Source organism: Canis aureus, chromosome 28 (assembly GCF_053574225.1).
Source record: "Canis aureus isolate CA01 chromosome 28, VMU_Caureus_v.1.0, whole genome shotgun sequence".
Classification (NCBI taxonomy): domain Eukaryota; kingdom Metazoa; phylum Chordata; class Mammalia; order Carnivora; family Canidae; genus Canis; species Canis aureus.
Genome location: NC_135638.1, coordinates 5,592,534 through 5,619,232, shown reverse-complemented (window position 1 = coordinate 5,619,232; position 26,699 = coordinate 5,592,534). Strand labels below are relative to the sequence as shown.

General features: G+C 37.8%; 1 protein-coding gene across 1 annotated transcript in view; it reads left to right on the top strand.

Annotated features, from left to right (window-relative positions):
- Positions 1–26,699, top strand: part of NECAB1 (N-terminal EF-hand calcium binding protein 1) — a 185,766-nt gene that overhangs the window by 112,487 nt on the left and 46,580 nt on the right. Inside the window, exon 6 of the mRNA XM_077876306.1 lies at positions 24,347–24,483. Within this exon, the coding sequence (XP_077732432.1) occupies positions 24,347–24,483 (137 nt within the window). The remainder of the gene's footprint in view (positions 1–24,346; positions 24,484–26,699) is intronic.

Here is a 26,699-nt window from a genome sequence, read left to right as displayed (position 1 = left end):
ACTCGATCCCAGGACTCTCTGGGATCATGACCTGAGCCAAAGGCAGATGCACAACCACTGAGCCACCCAGGTTCCCCTGGGTTGATTTTTTTTTTAAATAACAATCATCCTCAGGCAATATGGTAGTTTTGATTTGCAATTCTCTGATATTTAATGACATTGAGCATTTTTTTTTTCATTTACCTCTTGGTTTTTGATGTGTCAACTTTGCAGAAATATTTATTAAAGTCTTTAGCTCGTTTTTAAATTGGGTTATAAGGTTTTTTGCTGTTATCCTTACAAGCTTTAGAGATTTACCCTTTATCAGATATGTGCGGTGTAAGTATTTTCTCCCTTCCCATTGCTGTTTTCTTCAGTATACAGAAACTTTTTATTTGATAAGGTCCCACTTCCACATTTTTGTTTTTGTTGCCTGTGTTTTTTTTTTTAATTTTTATTTATTTATGATAGTTACAGAGAGAGAGAGAGGCAGAGACACAGGCAGAGGGAGAAGCAGGCTCCATGCACCGGGAGCCCGATGTAGGATTCGAACCCGGGTCTCCGGGATCACGCCCTGGGCCAAAGGCAGGCACCAAACCGCTGCGCCACCCAGGGATCTCTGTTGCCTGTGTTTTTGATGTCACATCTAAAGAAAAATCATTGTCAAGATCAGGATTATGGAACATTTATCCTGTGTTTTCTTCTGGGAGTTTTACAGTTTCAGGTCTTATATTTAAGCTTTTAAAACTATTTTGAGTTGATTTCTGTGATTACTGTAAATCTTAAGTATATTTTTAATTCATAGGGTCTGATGCCTCTGCCTTTGTTGTCCTTACTCCACATTGCTTTGGCTATTCAGGGCCTCTTGTCATTCCATATGAATTATAGAATTCATTTCTGTAAAAAAAAAATGTCCTTGGGCTTTTGATAAGAGATTACATTAAATCTACAGATCATTTTAGGTAGGATGGATATTTTAATATTAAATCTTCTGGCCCAGGAACAGAGGATATCCTTGCATTTATTTGTAACTGCTTTACTCTCTTTAATCAGTTATTTTATAGTTTTCACCTCCTTGGTGAAATTTATGACTAAGTATTTTATTAAGTTTATGACTTAGGTATTTTATTCTCTTTGATAATATTTTAAAAGGGATTATTTTCTTAATAATCTTTTCTTAAATTTTCTTTCTTAAACTATCTTTCCAGATAGTTTGTTAGTATATAGAAATGCAACTGTTATTTATATGTTGTTTTTGTATCCTACAGTTTTATGGAATGTACTTATTCGTTCTAATGGTTTCTTTTTTATGGTAGTTTTTTAGGGCTTTTAATATAGATGACCGTATTGTGTTCAAACAGAGGCAGTGTTTCTTCTTTCTTTCTGGTTTGGATGTCTGTTATTTTCTTTTTCTGCCTTAATTGGTCTCGTTAGAACTTCCAGTACTATGCTGAGTAGAAATGGCAAGATTGGGCATTCTTGCCTAGTTTCTGATCTTGGAAAAGCTTTTCGTTTTTCACAATAAGTATGTCAGCTGTGGGATTCTCAAGTATGACCTTTATTATGTTGTGAAGTACTTTTCTTGCATTGCTAGTTTGTTGAGAGTTTTTATCATGGAAGTGTATTGAATTTACTCAATTTTTTTCTGCATATATTGAGATTATCATGTGATTTTTATCCTTTATTCTGTAATGTGATATATTAATTGATTATCCTATTAAGCCATCCTTTCATTCAAGGGATAAATCCCACTTAGTCATGGCGTATGATAAATTGGGAGTGTTCATTAGTGTTCAATCTCTGGAAGAGTTTAAGAAGTCTTGGTGTTAATTCTTCTTTAAATGTTTGGTAGCATTCACCATGAAGCCATCTGAACCTGTGTCTGTTGGGGGTGTTTGATGACTGATTCAATCTCCATATTAGTTATAGACCTGTTCAGATTTTCTGTTTCATCATGATTATTCACAGTAGGTTGTATGTTTCTAGAAATTTATCCATTTTTTCCTAGGTTATCCAATTTTTTGGAATATACTTGTTCATAGTAGTCTCTTAGGATCCTTTATATTTCTCTGGCATCCATTGTGTCTCTTCTTTGTTTCTGGTTTTATATTTTAGTTCTCTCTCTCTCTCTCTCTCATCTAGTCAAATGTCAATTTATTTCTTTTAAAAAAATCAATTCTGGGCAGCCCGGGTGGCTCAGCGGTTTAGTCCAGCCTTCAGCCCAGGGTCTGATCCTGGAGACCCAGGATTGAGTCCCACATTGGGCTCCCTGCATGGAGCCTGCTTCTTCTGCCTGTGTCCCTGCCTCTCTCTCTGTGTCTCTCATGAATTTAAAAAAAAAATCAGTTCTGAGTTTTGTTAATTTTTCTGTTATTTTGCTATCCTTTATTTCATGTATTTCTGCTCTAATTTTTATTATCTTCTTCTACTAAATTTAAGCATAGCTTGTTTTTTTTTTTTTTCTTTTTCTAGCTCTTTGAGGTATAAAGTTAGGTTATTTATTTGAGACCTGTCATCTATGTAGGCGTTTCTAGCAACAAATTTTCCTCTTTGTACTGCTTTTTTACATTCCATAAGTTTTGGTAAGTTGTATGTCCATTTTTGGGAATCCTATTTTTTTGTTGTTTCTACTTTGGCCCATTGGTTATTTGGGAGTGTGTTAAGTTCCACATATTTATGAGTCTTCCAGTTTTCCTCCTGTTATTAATTTCTCATTTTCCACCATTGTGGTTAAAAAGGTTGATGTGATTTCAGTCTTTTTGAAATGAAAATTTCCTTTGTGTTCCAACATATGATCTGTACTAAAGGCTTAATTAATTCTGGGTCCAGTGGAAAATAGCATGTGGCAAAAAGAAGGTATATTCCCAGAATCAGAGGGTGTACCCTCCGCCTTCAACAGAAGAACAGTAATGTCTCTCATCGCTTAAATAAACTTTAGCATTCTTCTGTTAGATGGAATGTTCTGCATATGTCTGTTACGACCATTTGATCTATAATGTGGTCTGGATCTTCTGGTTCCTTATTGATCTTCTGTGTGAGTCTTCTGTCCATTTAGAAAGTGGGTTATTAAAGTGTCCTGGTATTTTTGTCTGTTTTTAAGTTTTGTCAGTGTTTGCATCGTATAGTTAGGTGACCTGATATTGCATGTATATACATTTATAACCATTATTTCTTTCCGGTGGATTGGTTGTTTTGTCCTTCTGTAATATCCTTTGTCTCCTGAGGGGTTTTGACTTAGTTTATTTTGCGTGGTGTACGTGTACCCACTCCTGCTCTCTTTTGGTTACCACTTGTCCGTAATATATTTTTCCACCTTCTCACTTTCAGGCTCTGTGTGTCCTTAAAACTGAAATGAATGTCTTGTAGAGAACATCTTGTATGTTTTGCTTTGTTTCGTCCATTCAGGCTGAATGGATGTGTTTTTATTGGAGAGTTGACTCCATTTGTGTTTAAAGCAATCATTAATAGGGAAAGATTGCCATTTTGTTATTTTCTTTTAGCCTTATTCCTTTGTCTGTCTTTTCCTCTTGCTGTCTTCCCTTATATTTTGTTGACTTTTTGGTATTGATAGGGTTTGCTTGCTTGCTTTTTTCTTTGTGTGACTTTTATGGGTATAATTTTTATGGATACCTTAGGGCTTACATAAAATGTCTTATAATTATAGCAGACTGTTTTAAATAGATAAGTTTAATCACACACCAAAACTCTACACTTTAACTTCTCTCCCACCCACATGTTGTTACTGTCACAATTTATATGCATTCATACGGTGTATCTTTTAATGTATTTTTAGTTACAGTTACATTTTAATACTTTTAACTTTTATGCTGGAATTAAAAGTGACTTACCTATCACCGTTATAGTAATGCAGCATTCTGGATTCTATATCTACCTTTATTAATGAGTTTCTAATGCTATAAAGTTGCTATTTAGTATTCCTTTATTTCAACTCGAATAACTATTTTGAGCAGCCCTGGAGACGTTTTAGTGCTAGATGAAGGGAACAACTCTTTCCCCCTATGGGTGGAGGCTGAGAGCTGGAATTTCCATCTTCTCAATCTGTGCTGAGCATCGGGGAGGATTTATGGCATTTACCAGCCCAAACCACCATTTCAGTTTTCAGCAGGTGGCTAGATTGTGCCAGGGCTGTGAGAGCTCCAGGGCTGGCAAGACAGAAGCCAGGCCTTTGGGGGAGTCCTCGTGGAAAAGTTGTGTTGCTAGACACACAAACCAATCCCTTCTCTCCAGTGAGAAAACCTGTAGCTAATCCTGATCCAGTTGGTGCTGTGCTGGGCTGAGGTCTCTGACGAGAAGGCGTCCGGAAATCTGGCTGCAGTGAGCCTGGTTTCATGTTTGCCCAAAGTGCAGGAGACTTGTGAGTAGTTTTTGGATTTGTCTGTGACATGTTGCTAAATCATTGTCTCTGCAAGGGGAAGGAAGGAAGGTTCAGAGCTTCTTACTATGCAGCCTTGCTCATGTGACTCTCCTATTGATTCTCTTAAGAATAAGAAACTGGAGCCTCTGATTTTATTTTTATTTTATTTTATTTTTTAAAGATTTTATTTATTTATTTATTCATGAGAGACACACACACAGAGAAGGGTGGGGGGGGGGGCACAGGCAGAGGGAGAAGCAGGCTCCATCCAGGGAGCCCGACATGGGACTCGATCCCGGGTCTCCAGGATCAAGCCATGGGCTGAAGACAGGTGCTAAACTGCCGAGCCACCGGGGCTGCCCCTATTTTTTTTTTTTTTTAAGATTTTATTTGAGTCTCTGATTTTAAAGCCCATTTCATTTCTAGCATGCCAAGTTGCTTATTTCTTGAAATTTCCTAGATTGTTCTGGTACAAAACATATCACTATTGAGATATATATAGAAAAGGAATGAATTGAATTATCTACTTACAAATGCAAAGGAGCTTTCCTCTCTTTCTCCCCACGTGTGTATAATACACATACTGTAAATTATATTCTATGAATATTCAAGCTTAACAATGGGCAATATAAATTAAATTGAAACCAAAATATATACTTCTCAATCAAAAAGTTTAGTAATGTCCATTATTCACAAACACAGAAAAATGAACACTCTCAAACACAATAATGGGACTTTACGTGTTGGAGGGTGGGTTTGGTGATATCTGTTGAAGACTACAAATGCTTGATAATTCAACTCCTAGAAATTTGCTTAAAGAAAGAATTTAGTATATTTGTAAGGGATCTTCCTCATGTAATAGTTTCTAATATTTGTTATAAACCAAATGTCCAACAGTATGGAATTGAATGAATAAATGATGAATATAATGGAAAAATACCATTTAGCCATTAAAAATTATATTGCAAATGAATATTTATGGACATGGTAATATGCATGCATTTTTAAGTCCAAATACCTAATTAAAAATAAGCACATAGTTGTTTTTAGAACATTAAAAATACAGATGTGCTAATAACTTGAAGTATAAAATACCATAAAATTCACCAATTTGTGGTGCCTGGGTGGCTCAGTCAGTTAAATGTCTGCCTTTGGCTCATGTCTTGATCCCAGCGTCCTGTTTCTCGAGGTAGGCCTGTGTTGCTATAAACTTCCCTTGGAACCACTTTTACTGCATCCCAAAGATTTTTGGACTATTGTATTTTTTTTTATTTGGACTATTGTATTTTCATATCCACTTGTTTCCATGTAATTTTTGATTTCTTGTTGGATTTCTTGGTTGACTCCTGAATTGTTTAGTAGCATGTAATTAGCTTTCATGTATTTGTGGTCTTTCCAGTTTTTTTCTTGATATTGTTTCTTGAGGTTGAGATGTTGATTTCTTGAGATTGATTTTCCATAGCATGTGGTCAGCAATGATGCATGGTATGAGTTTGATCTTTTTTGAATTTGTTCCAGCTTGTCTGTGCCTTGTGGTCTATTCTGGAGAATTTTCTACGTAAACATGAAAAGAATATGTATTTTGTTGTTTTAAGATAGAATGTTCTGAATGTATCTGTTAAGTCTATCTGGTCCACTGTGTTATTCAAAGCCACTGTTCCCTTGTTGATTTTGTGTTAAAATGATCTGTTCATTGCTGTAAGTAGGGTGTTAAAGTCCCCTATTATTATTTTGTTACTATCAATTAGTTACTTTATTATTAATTGTTTTATGTACTGGGGTGCTCCTGTATTGGCTGCATAAATATTTGAAATTGTTATATCTTTTTGTGTGATTGTCTTGTTTATTGATTACATAGTGTCCTTCTTGTTACCATCTTTGTTTTAAAGTCTGTCTGATATAAATATTTCTACCCTGGCTTTCTTTTTCACATCCATTTGCTTTCCTTTCACATCCATTTACATCTCCTCACTTTCAGTCTCCAGGTGTCTTTACGTCTGAAACAAATCTCTTGTCGGCAGCCTATAGATGGATCTTTTTTTTTAATCCACTCTGTCACCCCATGTGTTTTGATTGGAGCTTTTAATCCATTTATATTCAATGTAATTTTTTTTTTTTTTTGAGAGTGGGAAAGTGAGAGAGGGAAGGGGCAGAGTGAGAAGGAGAAAGAGAATCTGAAGGCGGCTTCATGCTCAATGCAGAGCCCAGCGTGGGGCTTCATCCTGAGATCATGACCTGAGCCAAAATCAAGAGTTGGATGTTTACCTGACTGAGCCAATCAGAGTAATTATTGATAGATATGTATTTATTGCCATTTCGTTACTTGTTTTGTGGTTGTTTTTGTAGTTTTTCTCCGTTCCTTTCTTCTCTTGCTTTTTTTCATGGTTTGCTGGCTTTGTTTAATGATACACCTGGATTCCCTTTTCTTTATTCTCTGTGTATCTATTACTTTGTTTTAATTTGTAGTTACCATTAAGTTTGTATAAACATGCTTTGCATATAGCGGTCCATATGAAGTTAATGGTTGCTTAAGTTTAAACCTATTCTTTACTCCTCTCCCCCTGTTTTAGGTAAATGGTGTCATAATTTACATTCTTTCATTTTATGAATCGCTTGTCTGGTTTTCACAGAAATAGTTATTTTTACTTCTTCCATGTTTCCCACTTTTCATACTCTGAGTTACAGTCTTTCCTTTTCACTCAGAGAGTCTACTGTTTCTCATAGGGCCGGTTTGGTGGTCATGAACGACTTTCATTTTTGTCTCAGAAACTCTTTATCTCCCCTTCTATTTTGAATGATAGCTGGATAGAGTAGTCTTGGTTGCAGATCTTTCTTTTCAGCACTTTGAATGTTACCATGCCACACTATTCAGGCCTGCAACATTTTTGCTAATCCACTGATAGCTTTATGAGATTTCCCTTGCGTATAAGTATCTGCTTTTCTCTTGCTGTTTTTACATTTTTTCCCTTTACAACTGCTTTTTGCCATTTTAATTACTATGTGTCTTGATGTGGACCTCCTTGGAGTAATTTTTTTGGAGGATCTCTGTGCCTTTTGGATCCTGACATCTGTTTCTTTCCCCAGATTAAGGAAGTCTACAGATACTATTTCTTCAAATAAATTTTCTACTCCCTTTTCTCTTTCTTATTCTTCGGAGTTCCCTTTGATATGAATGTCATTATGCTTAATGGCATCACCGAGTTCCCTAAGTCTGCTCTGGGCATAATTCTTTTATCTCTTCACTTACTCAGCTTGATTACTTTTCATTACTCTTGTTGTCCAGGTCATTAATTCATTCCTCTGCTTCCTCTAGCCTGCTATTTATTCCATCAAGTGTAGTTCTAATTTCAGTTAGTATGTTTTCTTCATCTCAGATTCATCCTTTTTTTTTTTTTTTTTAATCTCTGTGTTGAGGTCTCATTGATGTCCTCCACTCTTTTCTCATGTCTATGAGTATCTTTATGATCATTACTTTAAATTCTCTATCAGGCACATTACTTATTTCTATTTTGCTTAGTTTCTTGCTGTGATTTTGTCTTTTCATTTTCTTTCAGAATGCATATTCCTCGTCTCTGGATTTTGCCTAAATATCTATGTGTGTCTCTGTTTGTTATAAAAGTAAGGTATGTCTGTTATTCTTGAAAGAGGTGGGCAGGACAAGCACTGGTCCTCTTCACAGGATAAACCCAGCTACTGTAAAGACCCAGCCTGCTGGGGTGTTCTGTGAGGTGTGTGTGGGTAAGTATGGGGGACTTTAAGCTGCATGTGCTGGTACTCTACCACGGGGGAGACCTGACCATCTGGCCATTCCACAAAGTGCATGTAGGAAATATTTTAAGGTGTGGGCATCCTCTGTGGAAGGTAGGAAGATAAAAGTTTGGCAAGGTTCGTGCCTGACTTCTAGAGGAGGAGACCCACAGCTCAAGGACTGGTGGAGGTGGGGCATGGTATGAATAAGTAAGATAGTGAATGCCAGCACCATACTGGGAGTTTGGGAAGGAAATGGTGCCTGCCATCTCTTTTGTTCCTGGAGAAGTCCCTTAGCAAATTCTGAGATTAGTAACTAACGCTCCCTCCTGTGTACCCCATGCATTTTTCTAACTGCAGCTTCTATGCTGTATTTCAGTAGGGCTGTTTGTTGTGCTCTTTAAGGGTGGAAGACTCAGCTTCCCATGACCCTCTGGGTTTTGCTAGAACTGAGCCTGCTAATTTTTAAAGTTCTGGCCTGTAAGTCCTGCTTGTTGTAAGAACTCATAAAATTCAGCCCCACTGATTTTCAAAGCCAAATTCTAAGGGAATTCGTCTTCCCCATGCAGGTTCCCCAGTGTGATAGTCTGTTTCTCACTCCTCAGTGTGTCCATTGTTCGTTCCCTCCCTCCTCCCTCAGGTGGCCAGACTCAATAGGGTTTAGCTCCCCACTGTCTCTGTCTCTGACCTCCCAGTCCTGTTCAGTGTGGCGTCTTCTCTCCATTTAGTTGCAGAGTTTGTTCTGTCAGTGTTCAGGTTGTTTTATTTTTGGTTATTTGCACTGATGTCAGTGTTACTTAGTTGTATCTGTGGGATGCAGTGAGTTTGGGGTCCTCCTACTCTGCCATTTTCCCTAGACGTCCTAGAATAATCATTTTAACATCTTGTATTGCTTATTTGTATTTTCTGATTTATGGTGAACAAATTGTTACTTTGAAAGAAAGTTATCTTTTTAATTTAAAATTTTAATACAGCTGTATCTATAGAAAATGTGTCCTAACTTTTCAGCCAGTTTAACCTATAATAGTAGATTTTTAGGATACAAGTCAGCAGATTTTTAAAGTAGAGTTAGGGGATCCCTGGGTGGTTCAGTGGTTTGGCGCCTGCCTTTGGCCCAGGGCTCGATCCTGGAGTCCCGGGATCGAGTCCCGGGATCGAGTCCCGCGTCGGGTTCCCGGCATTGAGCCTGCTTCTCCCTCCTCCTATGTCTCTGCCCCTCTCTCTATGTCTATCATAAATAAATAAATAAATAAATAAATAAATAAATAAATAAATAAATAAAATAAATCTTTAAAAGAAAAAAAAAGTAGTTAGTTTTGGGATGCTTGGGTATCTCAGTTGGTTAAGCATCTGCCTTCAGTTCAAGTTATGATCCCAGGACCCTGGGATCCCATGTTGGGCTCCCTGATCAGCTCCCTCTGCCCCTTCTCCCCCTGCTTATGTGCATGCTCGCTCTCTCTCTCTTGCTCTCTCTCAGATAGATAAATCTTTAACAAAAAAGAGTTGGGTTTTTTTTAAAAAAATTTTTATTGGAGTTCAATTTGCCAACATATAGCATAACACCCAGTGCTCATCCCGCCAAGTGCCCCCCACTCGGTGACCATCACCCAGTCACCCCAACTCCCTGCCCACCTCCCTTTCCACTACCCCTTATTCGTCTCCCAGAGTTAGGTGTCTAATAGAGTTGGTTTTTGTCAAGTTTTTTTTTTCCCATGGAACAATTATTACTCATTCATGAACAAAAAAGTCAAAACTTACCTACTAGGCTATGTGACTTTAAGACCTTAATCTCTTTTGACAAGTTTGTGAGGCTTAAGTAAAGTAATCATAGAAAATAATAAGCAGTGTTTGTTATGGTAGTGTTGGAGTAATAGATTCCTTGAATAACCCTTTTGTTTAAACAAAATAAAAATGATGGGCACGATATATTTTTTAAATTCCTAAATATATCAGTTACCCAGAAAGACAGTAAAGACTCCTCATGGGCCAAAATCTAAGAGGGACCTCAAAAAATAGGCAGTGCAGGGAAGTTGACTTTAATCCTAACTTTTACTTTTAAAACTTTCAGAACACCATGGAAAAGGCAGAAGGCCTAGCCATGCTCCCAGGGAGGCTCTCCAAGGAGTGCCCTATCTCCATGGTAAAGATTCCAATAAAAAACCACCTGCATAAACTTGGAACCCAAAAAGTTTCACTGTTCACAAAAAGGAAAATAACTCCTAATGGTCCTGAGTACCAAATAAACAAAGGGTAACTGAAAATTGTAAGTCAGCCCTTATGAATTTTCAAGCCAAATTTAAACTTCCTGTTTAGTGATAATAGCCTCAAGCCAAGAATTTAATTTAAAATTGTTCCAAAATTGTAATTACTAGATAAGCATAAACTAGACCAAAGTAAACCAAATCCTCTTTTAATCCTCTTAATCTTGTCCAATAGGTTTCAAAGACTAATCTTGCAAATAATGTGTGCTGATGTTGTTTAAAAATCTCAACACACAATCCAAAACTATGTACATTGAAAATATCAGGCAGTGGATAAATATGTTAATATATCAATACATGATGGGGTTAAAAATGTGAGAAATTGAGTAAGAGTATACAAAAAAAGACCAAGAAAATTTGAGAAAGAACAAAAAATAGGTATGGGTCAAAAATATATAGCCGAAATTAATATACCAGGATACTAGCTTCGCAGTAGGTTCTGTGTAACAAGAAAGAATAAGGGAACTTGGAAGACAGAACTGAAGGTATCACACAGAGTGTGATTCAAAGAGACAAAGATATATAAAGTATAAAAGATTAAGAGACAAAGAACTGAGGGAGAAGCTAAAACATAGAATCAGAATTCTAGGAAGATGAGGAAGAGAGGTTAGCAGGAAAAACAATAAAAAAAATCATACCTACAAACCATTAGTTAGAATATCTATAGAAACCTAACTTATGTTAGATTTGGCCAAAATGTATGGAAGAAGAGTAAATATTAGAAATTTTAACTTTGGCCCCAAGAGAATTTCATAAACAAGGTATAGAACACAATAATATATCTATAATGTGGTATAACTGATCATTTTCACTTCATCATATTCACTTTATCATATGCTTCAAAAAATAGCACTTGGAAGTTGAAAAGAAAATGAAAAACAGGAGTATGTGTTTGTAAAACTCAGCTATCAAAGGACTGATAATCAAGAACATTTAAAGAAGTTTTATAAAACAAGAAAGAAAAATCAGAACACATAATAGGAAAAAGACAAAAAGCAAAAATACAGGACAAATACCTTCCAAAGGGAACAGGGGAAAGTCCAATAAAGCCTGCGAAGAATTACTGAAACCTCTTTATTAGCTGAAAGTTCTAAAGTGCGATGTCAGATAATTTGTCTAAGCTAGTGGAGAACTTCAGGGGACCCATGCAGAATATTGATCCCTTGCACTTTAGAGTTTAAGGGACTTTGGGAGAGATTGATCACTTATTTGTGGTGAACTCTAAAGGTGAGAGCCTGTGATTGCAACTTCCTCTGCCTTGTGGCACAGAGAAGAGCGCACCTGCAGGGTTAGCAGACACATGTCCAGTGGGAGCTGGAACAAGGGTTCCTCGAGAGGGAAAAGAAGATCAAATATCAATACTTCTTCTATTTAAGAATTTTTATTATATTGCATCTAAGTGTTGATTTCTTTATTTTTTAAAAGATTTTATTTATTCATGAGAGACACAGAGACAGAGAGAGAGGCAGAGACACAGGCAGAGGGAGAAGCAGGCTCCATGCAGGGACCCCGACGTGGGACTCAATCCCGGGACTCCAGGAACACATCCTGGGCTGAAGGCAGGCGCCAAACCGCTGAGCCACCCAGGGATCCCCTGATTTCTTTATTTATGCTTTTTGGCATCTGCTGTAATCGCTGAATCTGAGATACCATAGCTTTGCTCAGCGCTGCAAAACTGTCCGCTCTTGCCTCCTCCTTCACCCCTTAGAACTCTACAGAAAGTTAGACCTTCTCATTTTCTCCGTCTCTCCTATTGCATATTATCTGTCTTTGTGCTTGTATTTGGATCATTACTTCAGATTTATATTCTATTTCCCTAAACCTCTCTTTATCTGTATCTAATCTGATATTTACTCTGTTCATTGAGTGTTTCAGTCTTTTTAAGTTCATATTGCTTCTTTTGAAATCCACCTGGCTTTGTGTTATACTGTTTCCTTTCTCATGTTTTCAATTACCCTTTTTAAAAAATATTCTTGAGCATTGAAGCCTGTTTCTGTAGATACTTTTTTATTCTTTTTTTCTTTGTGCAATATGGATACATAGTTAGATTGAATTTTTTTTTAGCTATGAATTCATATGTGGATGAGTGAATTGTTGGGTATTCTGAGAAATGTGGTTAATGATGTTTTTCCTAAATAAAGAATGTATTTTTTTGTTTCTGACTGGAGCCCCAGGATATTACTAATATAGAACTACTTTAATCTCTCAGTTTAGGAATTCTCTGCATCTTGCAGGTAAAGGAATTGAACTTCAGACTCTAATGTGAACTAGGCTTTGGTTGTAAGTTTTCAAGAATGTTTTGCATCCAATAGCTAGGCCTGAGACAATTTGTCATCTTTCTTTGTTTATGAATCATGTTCCTTTGTCTGTTCTACTTCCAGCTCCCCCCAGAGTTATAATCTGAAACTTGAAGCCTCTGGCTCAAGAAAATGCCTAAAGGACAGCAAGGATTTCAGTGCTAGATTATAACACTAAAGTCTGTGTGTCTGTTTCCTCTTCACTTGGGGGCACTGCTAGGGTTTTTTCATTTTTCTTTCTTAGAAGCTCTGCCATGCATTTATTTGTCATACTTTAATATTTTTGTGAAAGAAGTATTTTTTAGGAAATTTAACAAATTCTGTTGCCAAAAGTGGAGCTTCCAGGAATTTTTTAAAAAAGATTTTATTTATTTATTCATGAGAGACACAGAGAGAGAGGGAGAGACACAGGCAGAGGGAGAAGCAGGCTCCATGCAGGGAGCCTGATGCCAGACTCGATCCCGGGACCCCAGAATCACGCCCTGGGCTGAAGGTGGTGCTAAACCGCTGAGCCACCCGGGCTGCCCGAAATTTTTTAATGTAAATATTACTTTCCAATTTACCATTTTGAAAATGTATTCAGAACTGGTTGTAAGTAATCTGTATCATCATCTAAAGGAGAATATAGTAGATTTTTATAACCCATTCTTCTTGTGCTCCCCGGATGGTTCCCTGCATATTCCTAGTCACATAGGAATTAGGGGGTCTTTGCTATTTGTGATCCACCCAGGATGTGTGTGTGTGTGGTTGGACATGGTCAGCAGGTTGCATTAGTTTAGTTACCTTGTGCCATAGAGACACGTCTACCATGAATGCTTGACTCACGTTCAGGATGCATCTGAGGATTTCAAGTAAGCCTATCCAGATATTTCTAAAGTGAACCAGAAGACCTTGACACAAACCTGATTTTAAGAAAGGTGAGCCATGGTTATGATTTCAGTCCATAGCCAGTTTCTTCTTATGTCGACCAGTCATTTTCTAGAACACTCAGGATAAATATTCAATGTTGTCTCTCAGTATAACATTTCAGACTTTGGGATGCCTGGGTGGCTCAGTGGTTGAGCGTCCTGTGTTTGGCTCAGGGCAATAAAATCATAAAAAAAAAAAGTTCCAGACTTTAAAACGTGAAAGACATAGGGACGCCTGGGTGGCTCCGTCGGTTAAGTGTCTGCCTTGGACTCAGGTCATGATCTTGGGTTGCTGGGATCCAGCCCCTTTCAGGCTCTCTGCTCAGTGGGGAGTGTGCTTCTCCCTCTCCCTCTGCCCCCATCCCACCTGCAGGCATACTCTGTCTCTCGAATAAAATCCTTAAAAAAAAATTCTTTTAAATGTGGAACACATAAAGTATGAAGTTACAGGTACAAAGAGATTGTTTATATTTCTTGTTGTTAGTCACTCCTATATTGAAATGTACCGAAACCCCATATTCCATCGATCTCTAGGGCACATACATATTTATTTTTTCACATTTATGAAATGGGAATACATCTTGCACTTGATGGTGGATGAAATTGAATTGCAAATATTTTTTTTCTTAGTGGCATACAAAATACAAAAAAAAATGCATCTCATAATGGCACTGCATGTTTGATGAAATATAATATTTTAATTTTTTAAAGTCTGGCAAAAATCCTTATGTATTTATTATTCTGAAGAAGTTATTATTCCCAGGAATATTTTTTCCTGAACAGAAAGTTACTGGAATGTTTTGGTATTCTATCCATAACTGGACCACAAAAGCAAGTTAAATCCAAAAACATGTCTTTGCTCATATGTATTAAGCGTCTACTATTTTCCATATATTATGCTGTTTGGAAATGCTCCTAAAACTTTAATACTTGATTACTCCTCTGTCATAGGGTTTGTTTGGATCAAAGACAAGGATAATATGTCTTTGAAAGTTGAAAGATCATAAATGACGTTTTGAAGATGTATTTGCCTCTGACAAATTCAGTAACTTAGACATACTAACTCAACATATTTTAAGATTGTGGTTAAAATAGAACTATCCATCTGACACATACATACACTGTTTAGGAGGAATCAGATTACAAGTGTGTGTTACCTTTGAGATATTATGTGCTTAAAAATGATATTCAAAGAAAAGTATGTGAGCAATAAGGTAGAAAGCATCATATTTATGGGGAAGAAATTTTATTTGCAACATCAACAAGCATAAATTTAGCCCAAATTATGTGTAAATATAGCTCTGTGCTCTTCATGCTGAAAAATTTAACATTTGGTTCTATGTTACACTCCAGAAAAATACAGGCTAGCAGTTGAGAAGATAGTATAGGAGAGGTGATAAAAATTACTAATTTGGAAGTGTTTACAGATTTTCTTGTCCTACTGCCTGCCAAAGACTCCTGTATTTTACAGCCCTTAACTGTCTACTCCCACAATCTCTCAAAAATATGAGGATAGTGTATCCCTACCAGGCTGGCTCCTACACATAACTTTTGTAAAAATAAAATTAAAAGGAGGAGATTCATGCAAATCATATGTAGAACTTAATGATTATAGGCAAACTCTTCAAACCACCACCCAGATCAAGAAACCAAACAAACCTGCCAGCTTCCCCAGCCCTTCCATGTGCCTTGATCTAATTATCTTCCCTCCTCCTGAATGTAATAACCAAATGGATTCCTCTAGTGATCATTTCCTTGCATTTTATTATGGATTCATCACACGAATATTCATCTCTGAAAACTATAGTTTAATTGTGCCCCTTTTTACGTGTGTTAACATGTCTTTTAAATTACAGGTTACCCTGCAGTCCTTTAGAGAGATGAGGTACTCATGGATTAGATTTTGCTGATTGCATTCTCATAGTGCAGTTCCTGTTCATCTAACAGAAGAAAGTGGCTTCTGGAGATTTTAATGATAATCCAGTTTTTAGGTTTGTGTGTGTGTTTGTTTTTTTTTTTCCCCCGTATGTCATTTGCTCTTTAAGTCTAAGTACACAAAGAATTTTTGCTTTGTCTTTTAAAGCCCAGTAATTGTACAGAAATACGTCTTGATGTTTGTTCTTATTTGATATTCTTAGGTATGTGATGTGCTTTTTTCAATCTAAAATTACCAAGAGGCAGGAATTCAGTAAAAGCATTTATTTGGGAACAAAGAATTGCCATTTGAGGTACACAGATTTGGGCAGCAATCCAAACAGTGTCTCACTAGGGAGCAAAAGTTAGGGATTTTTAAAGACAAAAAGAGAATGCCTGTTAAGTTGTTTACCTGTACAAGCTGTTTACAAGAATTTTGGTTCATGTTGGAGACAGAATACTAATCTTGCCTAAACATAATTAGTCGCTAAGGCTATCACTAAGCAAAAGTCTCTCACTATGGCAAGTTACAAGTGTTCTTCTTGCAGAGTCCTTGATGTGTGGTTTAACCCAATTTAAAAGTATATGGTTCCATGTGAAGTCGTGTGTAAGGCTCACCTCCCTATGCCCTGCCCTCCTGGCTCCATTTGAAAACACCTCAATACACATGACTTCATTTTATTTCACCTTTCATGCTTTGAATATCTAATTTCAAATATTTTTTTAAAATCTTTTTATTTCAGAAAAGCATTCTTGAATAATGGGTTCTAGTATTGGTACTGTTCTTTTGCTAATTTCTATACTTCTTTAAGAGCTCTATTATAAATGTGTTGGGTGTTCTTTGTCTATGTTCAATATTTGTTATGCCCTCTCCAATCTTTTTACTTTTCTCGGTTTCTTTTGATGATGGCTTTCTTTTGAAGATGGCTTCTTTTTCATTTTCATTTATTAAGGTGTTACCTGTTATATTTATGTGTTCTTGTGTTCCTTCTAATTTAGATTTCATTTCTGAAATAATTTTCTTCTCTAATTCTCTTCTGAATTTTGTCACCTTGTGTCTGAGCTAATCTAACTGATACATGTTGTTCTTTCACTTCTTCATTTTCTTTTTCAATGTCTTTTAGCTCATTTAAAAATACTTGGTTATACATTTGATCTGTTTAGTGAGCTCTGTCTTTCTGGTATGCTTTCATTATCTGCAAGAATGCTGTTTTTCCTTTAATATCCTTTTTCTTATAATAACAAAATAGAAGTTAACCTTAATAATTTTCTGTTGCCCACTTTATAAAGAATATTAATTTCCCTGAATTTTTCAAAGACCACTGTGTTCAGAATGTTTTTCTCTAGCTTCATAGAGCTCCCTTGTAGGTGGTTGTCTTGTAGTATTAAAAAAAATATAGTGGCTTTCCTTCTAAGAGTTCCTGGTGCTGTTCCTGTCCCCTACTTTGAACTAAATCTTCTTTATATCTGTGACCCCATCCTGCTCAGTTTTGATTTGACTCCCAGCAGTTTCCCTTCACTGTAGGGCTCTCTTAGCATATAGTATTAGCTAGTTGATTTTTAGAGTTCACAGGGTTGGGGTGCCTGGTTCGTTCAGTCCATTGAGCCTCCAGCTCTTAATTTCAGCTCAGCTCATGATCTTGGGGTCGGTCATGAGATCGAACCCCACATCGGGCTTCATGCAGAGTTTGCTTGGGATTCTCTCTTTTATTCGCCCTCTGCCCCTCCCTCCTGCTGGCACTTGAAATAAATAAATAACATCTTTAAAAAAAAAAAAAACAAGCTCACAGAGCCTCCACAATTCCAGCCCCAGTAGGCTTTATTAGGATGTTTTATGTTCATCCAGTTTTGGATACAATTCCTCCTGGGTTTAGCTGCTTCTCAAATTAGCCCATTGTGCCTTCTAGTGAATATTTGTTGACTGTTGGAGTTCTCTCATCCTCAGGTCTGTCATTGTATCCCATGATTTCCGTTTGTTTCTTCTTAAACATCCAGTGATACCATCAGTGAAGATCTTGTGGCTGTCAGTGATTTAGTTCTTACCCATTTGTCATTGGAGTTTCATGATAATACCTTGAAATCTAGTTTTATTGCATTTGTTGTCTATGGGGGTTTTTGTTGTTTTTATGTTTGCTCTTTCTTTATGAGAGGATTCCAGGAGTTTCAAAAGCTATACCACCAACATGGCCATCTTCTCCAGATCCTGCTGTTGTTGTTGTTTTTGTTGTTGTTGTTGTTGTTTTTTCTGGTTTCTACAATTCTGTGATGCAGAATAAGGAAATTGGCCTAGATGAATGGAAGCAGAATTACAGTGGCTTGAGGAGAAGGGAATAAATCTTAGCCAGTATACATATGAAGATATGGGAGAGAAAAGAGGAAAAGGAAGTAAAATCAGGTTACAGGTTGAGAAGTAATTTTGAAAACATTCTGGAAAATGAAATGCCCTGGAAGAGGATACAGCTTGTAGGATTCAGAAATGATAAAGAGGAATGCAGGAAGTGTTGCTTAGATAGGTATATTGGGGCCCCTGTACTATCCTGGATGAGAAACAAGAATAGAAACACTTTCTAATTACTTTTGCAGTTGAACTCTGGATTTTTAACTGACCTTCTCAAAGACTTAATTCCATGGGTCACAGCTTCAATATAGTAAGAAATAGGTGTTTAAAAGGTATACACTTCTGAACAAGCAGGGTAGGAGATGTGCAGTACAAAATATATAAAGGGGTTCCTGGGTGGTGCACTTGGTGCAACCAAGTGTCTGACTCTTGATTTAGGCTCAGGTCTCATCTCAAGGTTGTGAGATCAAGTGCCATATCAGGCTGTGTGCTCAATGCAGAGTCTGCATGGGTTTCTCTCTCCTTCTCCCACTGCCCCGCCCACTGTACCCTCTCTCTCAAATAAATAAATCTTTTTTGAAAAACCAAATATATATAGAAGGAACTCCTTTGTAGCTTAATATTTATGAAGTTTAATATTTGCGAAAGTTTAATATTTGTGAAGATCCTGCTATACACTGAACACTGACATAGATTCTAGCAAAATTCTGAAGTGAACTATTCTCACAACATTCAAGCTCAGGCTTGTGAATTTTCAGCCAGTTATCTGTTCATTACACTCTGTAACATTGTTCCTCCAATGGACTGATAGCAATGATGAACATTTATCAGAAACTAGAAGCTAGACATCTTACCATGTGCTTTACAGGCTATATTTCATTCAGTCCTCACAAGTTTATGAGCTTGGCACTATTATCTATAGTTAGGAAAACGGGGACTGAGGTCCAGTACTTCCCCAGGCTCACACTGCTGTTGAGTGGCATAAACACTGATTAGAACTTATGTGTAACTGTCTTCAAACCCAGATTCTTAATCACCACCCTGTGTTATTAGATGTGATGAATGGGACCCAAGTCTTCATCTTTTACCTATTAACCCTCAAATTTGGGCTGACTCTGTTTTTGTTTCCACATTTGAATCCAGGTTTTTTTTTTTTTTTAACCAAAATTCTACTTGTTTGAGGATTACTTCCAAGCAGAATGGGATTATTCTTTGGGAAAAGACATTTAAGGGGCCATATGTTCTTGTTAGAGTCTCCTGGTATGAAATAGCAGAAGAAGGAGCCAGAGGAAAGAAGCCTACATGAGATCAATCTTTGGGATCCCTGGGTGGCTCAGCGGTTTGGCGCCTGCCTTCGGCCCAGGGCATGATCCTGGAGACCTGGGATCGAGTCCTGCATTGGGCTCCCTGCATGGAGCCTGCTTCTCCCTCTACCTGTGTCTCTGCCTCTCTCTCTCTCTCTCTCTATGTCTCTCATGAATAAATAAATAAAATCTTAAAAAAAAGAAATCAATCTTTGATAACTTCAGGATGAGCCCTCTACAATGGAGTTTGTCAATGTAAAGCTCTTTAATAATAGAACTCCTCTCTAAAATATTTTCTGATTTCGAACTACAGAATAGGTCAACACAGGGCTTAGAAATTAGTTTATTGGTAATTTAATAACATTTTATTCCAAAACTGTAGCCTTGTTTTCTCTTTCACTAGCCTGAAAAATTTATATTTCCTTTAATCCTTGGGGCTCTGAAGTGTGAAAAATATGTTAATCTCTTGTGCTGATATCTAAAATTTCTAACTGTCTATCTGGAATTAACCTCAGTCTATTTTTTTTCAAGACTCTGAATTAAGGACCAGTTTTTTTTTATAAGGCTTAAAATTGATCTAGTGTTCTCCCAGTTTAAAAGAAAAGTCATTTAAAATGAAAGTCTAAAAAAATAAAATAAAATAAAATAATAAAATAAAATAAAATAAAATAAAATAAAATGAAAGTCTAAGAATGTTTACAGAAGTAGGATGTAGATAAAGCATGTAAGCCAGTTATTATTTTTTAAAAGCCAACAGTTTGGGGAAGTGGAGAAAGAAAGATAACCTTATCTTTGTAAAAGTGAATTTTCCCCTGGTCTCAGAGCCAGCACAGCTGTCTCCCTTGGGAACAGGGAAGGCTGCAGGGGCTTGGATCAAGCGGCTGTCAGAAGCAGTGCCCCCTGCTAAATGTGATTGCATCTGATCTCGTAAACAAGAAGGCGCTGAGACTGGATGTCACAGACTTGATTAATTTTCAAGTGGGGCAAATACAAACAGGGAAGACTGATGCTATGATTTTGCTAATTAACTCCGATGATTCATAGTTGTTTAGCAGCCCGGATCTCTCCTCTTCCATTACGCGGATGGGCAGGAGCTTGCTTCTTGAGAAATGATCGGACAGTGAAGATGCTCAGACAGTCCCCCAAGAAACCCCATTTTCAAGGAACTCTGCTTCTAATGCTGGGCTCTTTATTTAAATGAATCCTCACCCTGTTCCAGCTCCGCGCAAAAGAAATAGGCAGATCGAAATGGTCACACTCCTGCTTTCCAGAGACACAAATGGAAATATTAATGCGAGTTAACAACTTGCGCTTAAAGATGAATTGAACTGACAGTTATCAGTGACATGCATGAACGTTATTGGGATCTGGGGAATGTATTTTTAGGCTTCATTTGCCCATATCCTTTCTAATGGACGTAAAGGATTAAACTGTTTTTGGAAAAAGTGGCAGGATCTGGATATCAGGTACCGTCTGTAGGGTTTTTGACTGCTTCACTAGACCAGCAGATGTTCTTTCCGCCAGTCTCTCAGATTCTGGATTTTGCTTACAGGAGCATGTGTTTTAAGCCAACATATCAGTCTTTGGGGAGTTCAGAATGCAAAGATCCCTTTTTGTACCTGCAGAACCAACACATTTGTTGAGAATAGAAAGGGCCAGGCTCTGACATTTTCCAGCTTGTTATCTATTTAATCTTCCATCTGCTTCTTTTGCCACTGCCTTCCAAAGGAACATCTGCTGCACATCTGAGAGAAGGAAAGGAAGATTGGCATCATGCCACCTGGGTCTGCCGTCCTAAACCTTGGGATTCAGATTAAGGGAAGGGAAGAAGACTAACAAACGGTCCAGAAAATGAAATGAGGACAAACAGTCTGTTAAGAACAAAGCTTTATTTCCATTTATTGCAGAGCCCACACGACCAGGCAAGCTGGACAACAGTGGCTGCCATCAAGGGCTAGAGGCAGGGGGAGGCAGCTGGCGCCTGGGGGAAGGCAGGAGCAGTTTCCAGGGCTCAGCCATGCCCTCTGGTGCCCAGATCTGCAGGTGGTCTCCTGCTGCTCACATACTGTTTAAGCACTTATGGGGCTGATGCTCTATTTATGGGGCCCGGCTTTGTTCTGAGCATCCTGGAGGCAGAGACGATGATAAGATAGATTTCCTACCTTTAAAGAGCTGGCCTAGGATGAGGGAGACGGGCAAGTAGACGGCAGATTACAATATGCAATAGTAGATTCTACACACTGGCTAGGAGCACAGAGAAGGGAAAAGAAATGTCCTAATCTCATGAAGCAAAATGTTGGGTCAAGGAGAGGAGAGGCTCTACAGAGATGGTGCCATGAACGGAGTCTGGAAGGATAAACAATAGAAAACAAGCTCTTTTTTTCTCCTTATGATCAAGGAGTAGCACATAACAGCCAATCTTCATATTGACTCAAAAAACTAAATACTCCAAAACCGTAAACCCACCCGCCACCCCTCTCAGTGTCCAAGCATCAGCGATTGTGTCCAGTGCAGTTGGATACCTCTTAATATTATCTGAAGAGTCACTAATGAGGTTAGCAAAGTCTCATCAGAGTGGGGGAGAGAAGTCTCAGTATAAGAACCACTCCTTAATTTGCTGCTATGGAGTAGCCAGTTGTCGGATTTTAACTGCCCTTAAATACTGAACTTTGGCATCACCAAAATCTTCATATGTAAGACCACACTAGCCAGCCCAGTGCATTTTCAGACTTAGGAGTTTCTCTGCAATCAGGTATTGAGTGAGCATCTGGTGTGGGCACCATGAGGCACACAGAAATAGAAGGCATGACCTTTGAGTCTAAAAAACTAAAATCTAATTGCAAAAAGAAGCAGTTAGTTCTATAGTTCTGACATGACAAATAATTAACATTTAACTGAGAAAACAGCGAGGCTAATGTGATAATGCACTGCTCCGTGAATGTATGCTCTCTTCGCTTTCCAAGCTGTCTACAAACAGGTATAAAATTTTATCATTTGCTTTAGTGTCCGTGTATACTGAGATGCAAATATAATTGGCATAATCTCTGACTACACCAATCTGTTGTCTTGGCATTGTAATAAATTTTGTTTATTTTATATTTTCACATTTTTAAAATTTAAATCCGTTTGCCAACATATACTCTAACACCCAGTGCCCGTCCCATCAAGTGCCCTCCTTAGTGCCCGTCACCCAGTTACTCCATCTCCCCACTCTCCTCCCCTTCTGCAACCCTTTGTTTATTTTCCAGAGTTAGGGGTCTCTCATGGTTTGTCTCCCTCTAATTTTTCCCACTCAGTTCCCCTCCTTTCCCTTATAATCCCTTTTACTGAATCACCTGGGTGGCTCAGGGGTTGAGCGTCTGTCTACCTTTGGCTCAGAGCATGATCCGGGAGTCCCATGATCGAGTCCTACGTTGGGCTCCCCGCATGGAGCCTGCTTCTCCCTCTGCCTGTCTCTCTGCCTCTCTCTGTGTCTCTCATGAATAAATAAATTAAATCTTTAAAAAAAAATCCCTTTCACTATTCCTTATATTCCACCTATGAGTGAAACCGTATGATGATCGTCCTCCGTATTTATTTTATTTTTTAAATAAGTTCTATTTAAAAAATATGCTTTCACAAAATGCAAATGACTGCGGAAACATCAAGCACACCTTTTTTTAGACCACATTTTCTTTTCAAGAGAAAACTTTTCTCAATTTAAAAACAAACACAATTGAATAACTTTCTGAAGTTTTTATTGCTATTGACTAACAAGCAATTTGGTAAAATTAAATATTTCGTGTATTTGTACCTTGAATTAACTCACGGAAATCCTTAGGTTACTACAAGCATGTAATGTTTTGGTCTATGGTTAGTTTCTTAGGTGGAGTTTAAAAGCACTAAAATGTTTAAGTTTTAAATCAGATCATTAGCTATGAGAATTCCCTGTGTTCACCTACGAGAACGGGCTTAAAGAGAAACTGATGATTGAAACGTTTTATGATTTCAAAATAAGAATGAAAGGAGGATTTCTGTGGCATTAGGTGATTGCGCCATCAGAAGAACAACCCCAAAGTAACATTTGCCAGGAGGCCATGATTCATTATGTCCTAATTTAGGGTGAAGAGGAGCACAGAGTATTTTTTGAGTTGGAAGGTATGCCTGAGTTATAGTCCGATTTGTAAATGAGAGAGCAGAGACCCGGAAAGATTGACTAATCATGTCCTTGTTTTTTGGGTTTACAACCATGACCTGAGACTCCCCAGTGCATCATGACTCCCAGCATTATCTTGTCACTGTTATTACCCCTTTCAGTTTCATATTTTCACCTCTATAAAAATCACTTAGGGACAGAGCTAGATCCATCTATTTCTCAGCTGAACTTGTATTTATCCTTCCCACCTGATACTCTAAAAAATCAGGTTTAGCTGGCTGGGCTCATGACCCAAAAGAGTGGTTCTGGTCCCTGCCAACCTGATTTTTGCTTCTTTCTTGGTTCTCCTTGAGACTGTAGAAACAAAAACAGCAGGTGGCACCATGCACAGCCCACCTGTCTCCTGAGATTAAAGTTGGCGAGTATGACTATTGTGTATGCGATGATCTCCAGGTAGACGTTGGGCCGTTTGAAGGAATGGTGCTTTTTGGCTGACTTGGATGCAAATAGGCCTCAGGTGGGTTCCTGAGGGAGGGACATGAGCAGATTTAGTAAACTGTTTAAACATTCCATGCCTAACTTTTCTGAATTTTGGGATAACTACACATAATATCCTTTGGCTTCAGTATAATACAGATTGGGCATAATAAATACATCAAGAGGGAACTAAGCCAGTTGCTGAAACGTGACTGCATTTAGTTGACAAGAGAGAAAATGCATGATGTCATGGTCATTACTGAAGCACAGAACAAACTCTGAGTTAGTCACCTTCTCACCTTTTTTTTCCCCCAGATAATATTCTTTTCCTTCTCTATAGATGTCTGTTCCATAATTCTAGAGGGTTTTGTCCTAATACTGAGGCAGGTATAATGGGAGAGGAGCTAGAGATTCCTGTTATCTCTGCAGCTCTTCTATTCAACTTCTGGTGAGTGGGTAGAGCTCTGCCCCAGCCTCCAAGGTCAACATGTCCTCTCTCTTCCTGGTTTCTCCTCAAAGACTAATCTGAGATCGATGGGTACACGGGGAAAGCCATTCCTGGATATTTTTCCTTACCATACTTCTAATTGCCTTTGCTTTGTCATCCTTAGGACTACCAAGAGGCCTCCAATTTGGAACAATTTGTAACTCGATTTTTATTGAAGGAGACCTTGAATCAGCTGCAGTCTCTCCAGAATTCTCTGGAATGTGCCATGGAAACTACTGAGGAACAAACCCGTCAAGAACGGCAAGTTAAATATTTCCATGTGGTGGTTCTTTAGGGACTATGAAAGACCAGTTGAAGGGCATCATGCTTAAGCTAGTGAAAACTAAAAAATGGGAATTAATAAATTTAAATAGAATTACAGGAACCCCCATTGGGTGCTCGCCTTATATTTGCCTCTAAAAGAGACTCTTCTACTTTTACTGTTCATCATTTATTCAAATTTAAATTGCTAATTTAGTAGATAGAGAAGGCTTTAAAAGACACTGTGATAATGTAAAGATACATCTTAGATGGTGTGACTCTTCAGGAGGCTAATGTCTATTATGTAAATAAGACATGAAGACTAAAACCATAAGGCAAGATGCAAAATGATACATACCATACAGAAGGGGAAATAGGTTGCCAGGGATTTAGGAAGAGTAAAAGATATTAAATATGAATAGAAGGATGAAAGATAATTCCATGGTATTTCCTGAGGATATTTGGGCTTATCTTGCAAATAGGTAATATATGAAAGTGTAGAAGTGATAGAAAAGAGACTTAAAAGTTAAGTGAACCTGGATGTACCTAGGAACTAGGAATCGAATCAGCCTATTTATTTAAGGAAATAGAGAAAAGCGAATAATAGGAAAAGATTTCAAAATTCAAGACTGCCAATTAATATCACTGAGAAGGTAAGTAATGATACTATAATAGTTATATAAATAAAGATGCTAATGCTAAAGAGAAACCTGAATTAGAACTGTGTAAAGCAGACGTCCCAATTATTCTAACCAACAGTTGGTCCTTGAGTTTCCATTGTTTATACCTTGCAAGCTAGAGAAGGGCTTGGCAAAACTCTGGCTTATGCAACATATTTTTGCATGTGTTACTTCAAACCTATACACATGACCATCTAACTTTTGCATTTGAAATTAGGGAGAACCACACAGTAACTTTCTTGAACAGGCTGATAATAGCCTACTCAGTAGGGCCAATTTTTCTAAACAAATTAATGGATACATAATTATTAGGACATCTCAGAGAAACAGTGGAATTTTCAACCATGTGTTTACAATGTCAAGATGAGTGAACACCACCAAATTCTAACAAAAAAGCCTCTAATCTCAAGCGTAATGAGCTTGTGCAGCTGATGAACATGGGTCTGCACTCAGCAGTTGATCTGTGCAGCATTTTTCACATTATAAACTTCTTTCATGGTCTTGATTGATTCTCTATCAAATGGCAGATGTAACAAATAGCTTTAGAAGAGCAACAACCCAGTTCCTCAAGTTTGAGCAGAGGATAAGTATCTTGAAACACAATGAAATTGATTTCATGTTCCAAATAGGAAAATGAGGTTGGTTTCTTTGTTTTATTTAGGTTTTCTTGATGTAAAGTGGATTTGCCCTTTTTAGAATCAATTATTTGCCACATGAGAGGAAGCCTGCAAAAGGCCTCTGCTTCCCTTCTTCAACTGCACTTTGGGTATTTTCTACAGTCCTCCCTTGCAAACTTGAGTTCTGCATGCACCACCATGTAGTGAATATACGATGAAGAGCTGTTCTTTGTTTCAGGCCACAGGCTAGCCTTGACCTCCTATGAAAGCTACCAACAGCTGCACAGCAGCTGTGTTTAATGAGAAGGAGTGTGATAATGCAGAACTTAAGGAAAGTAGAAGACATTAGAGGACTGATGAATATTTTATTTATAGGTTTCTATCTCAAACAGAGCTGGAAGAATGAGAGCTATTATGGATCTGACATAAATTTGGATTTGACGAAGGTACCCAGGGATGCCCAAATCCCACCCCGAATCCATGATACTCCTCCCAGGAAGTTTTCATTAAAAAAAATAATAAAAGAAAAAGAAAAAAAATTAATCTCCACCCTAGGTTTGTGCCCATATATCCAATTTGAAGTCTCTGGTAACCCTGACTGAAGAGTAGAAATTAAGTTCATGTTTAAAAGTACAGTGTCTCCTCCCCCTAATTCCATTTTGCAATCAGCTGGCGGCCAGAAACCAAAGTAAAGAGAGCCCCAAGGGGCCCTCACCAGTGGAGAAAAAAACAAGACAGGAAAGGTGGCTGTCCTTTTCATGGTATTTGACAAGAGACTGGTAAATAAGCCTCAGAGGAGATAAGATTTGAATGAGATCTTTACAGTAGATTTAATGGTAGAGGATATTCTCTCTGAAGAGATGAGTCTCCTCACCCATCCCATAATACCCATCTTCTTTCTTCTAGCTGGCTCTTCTCA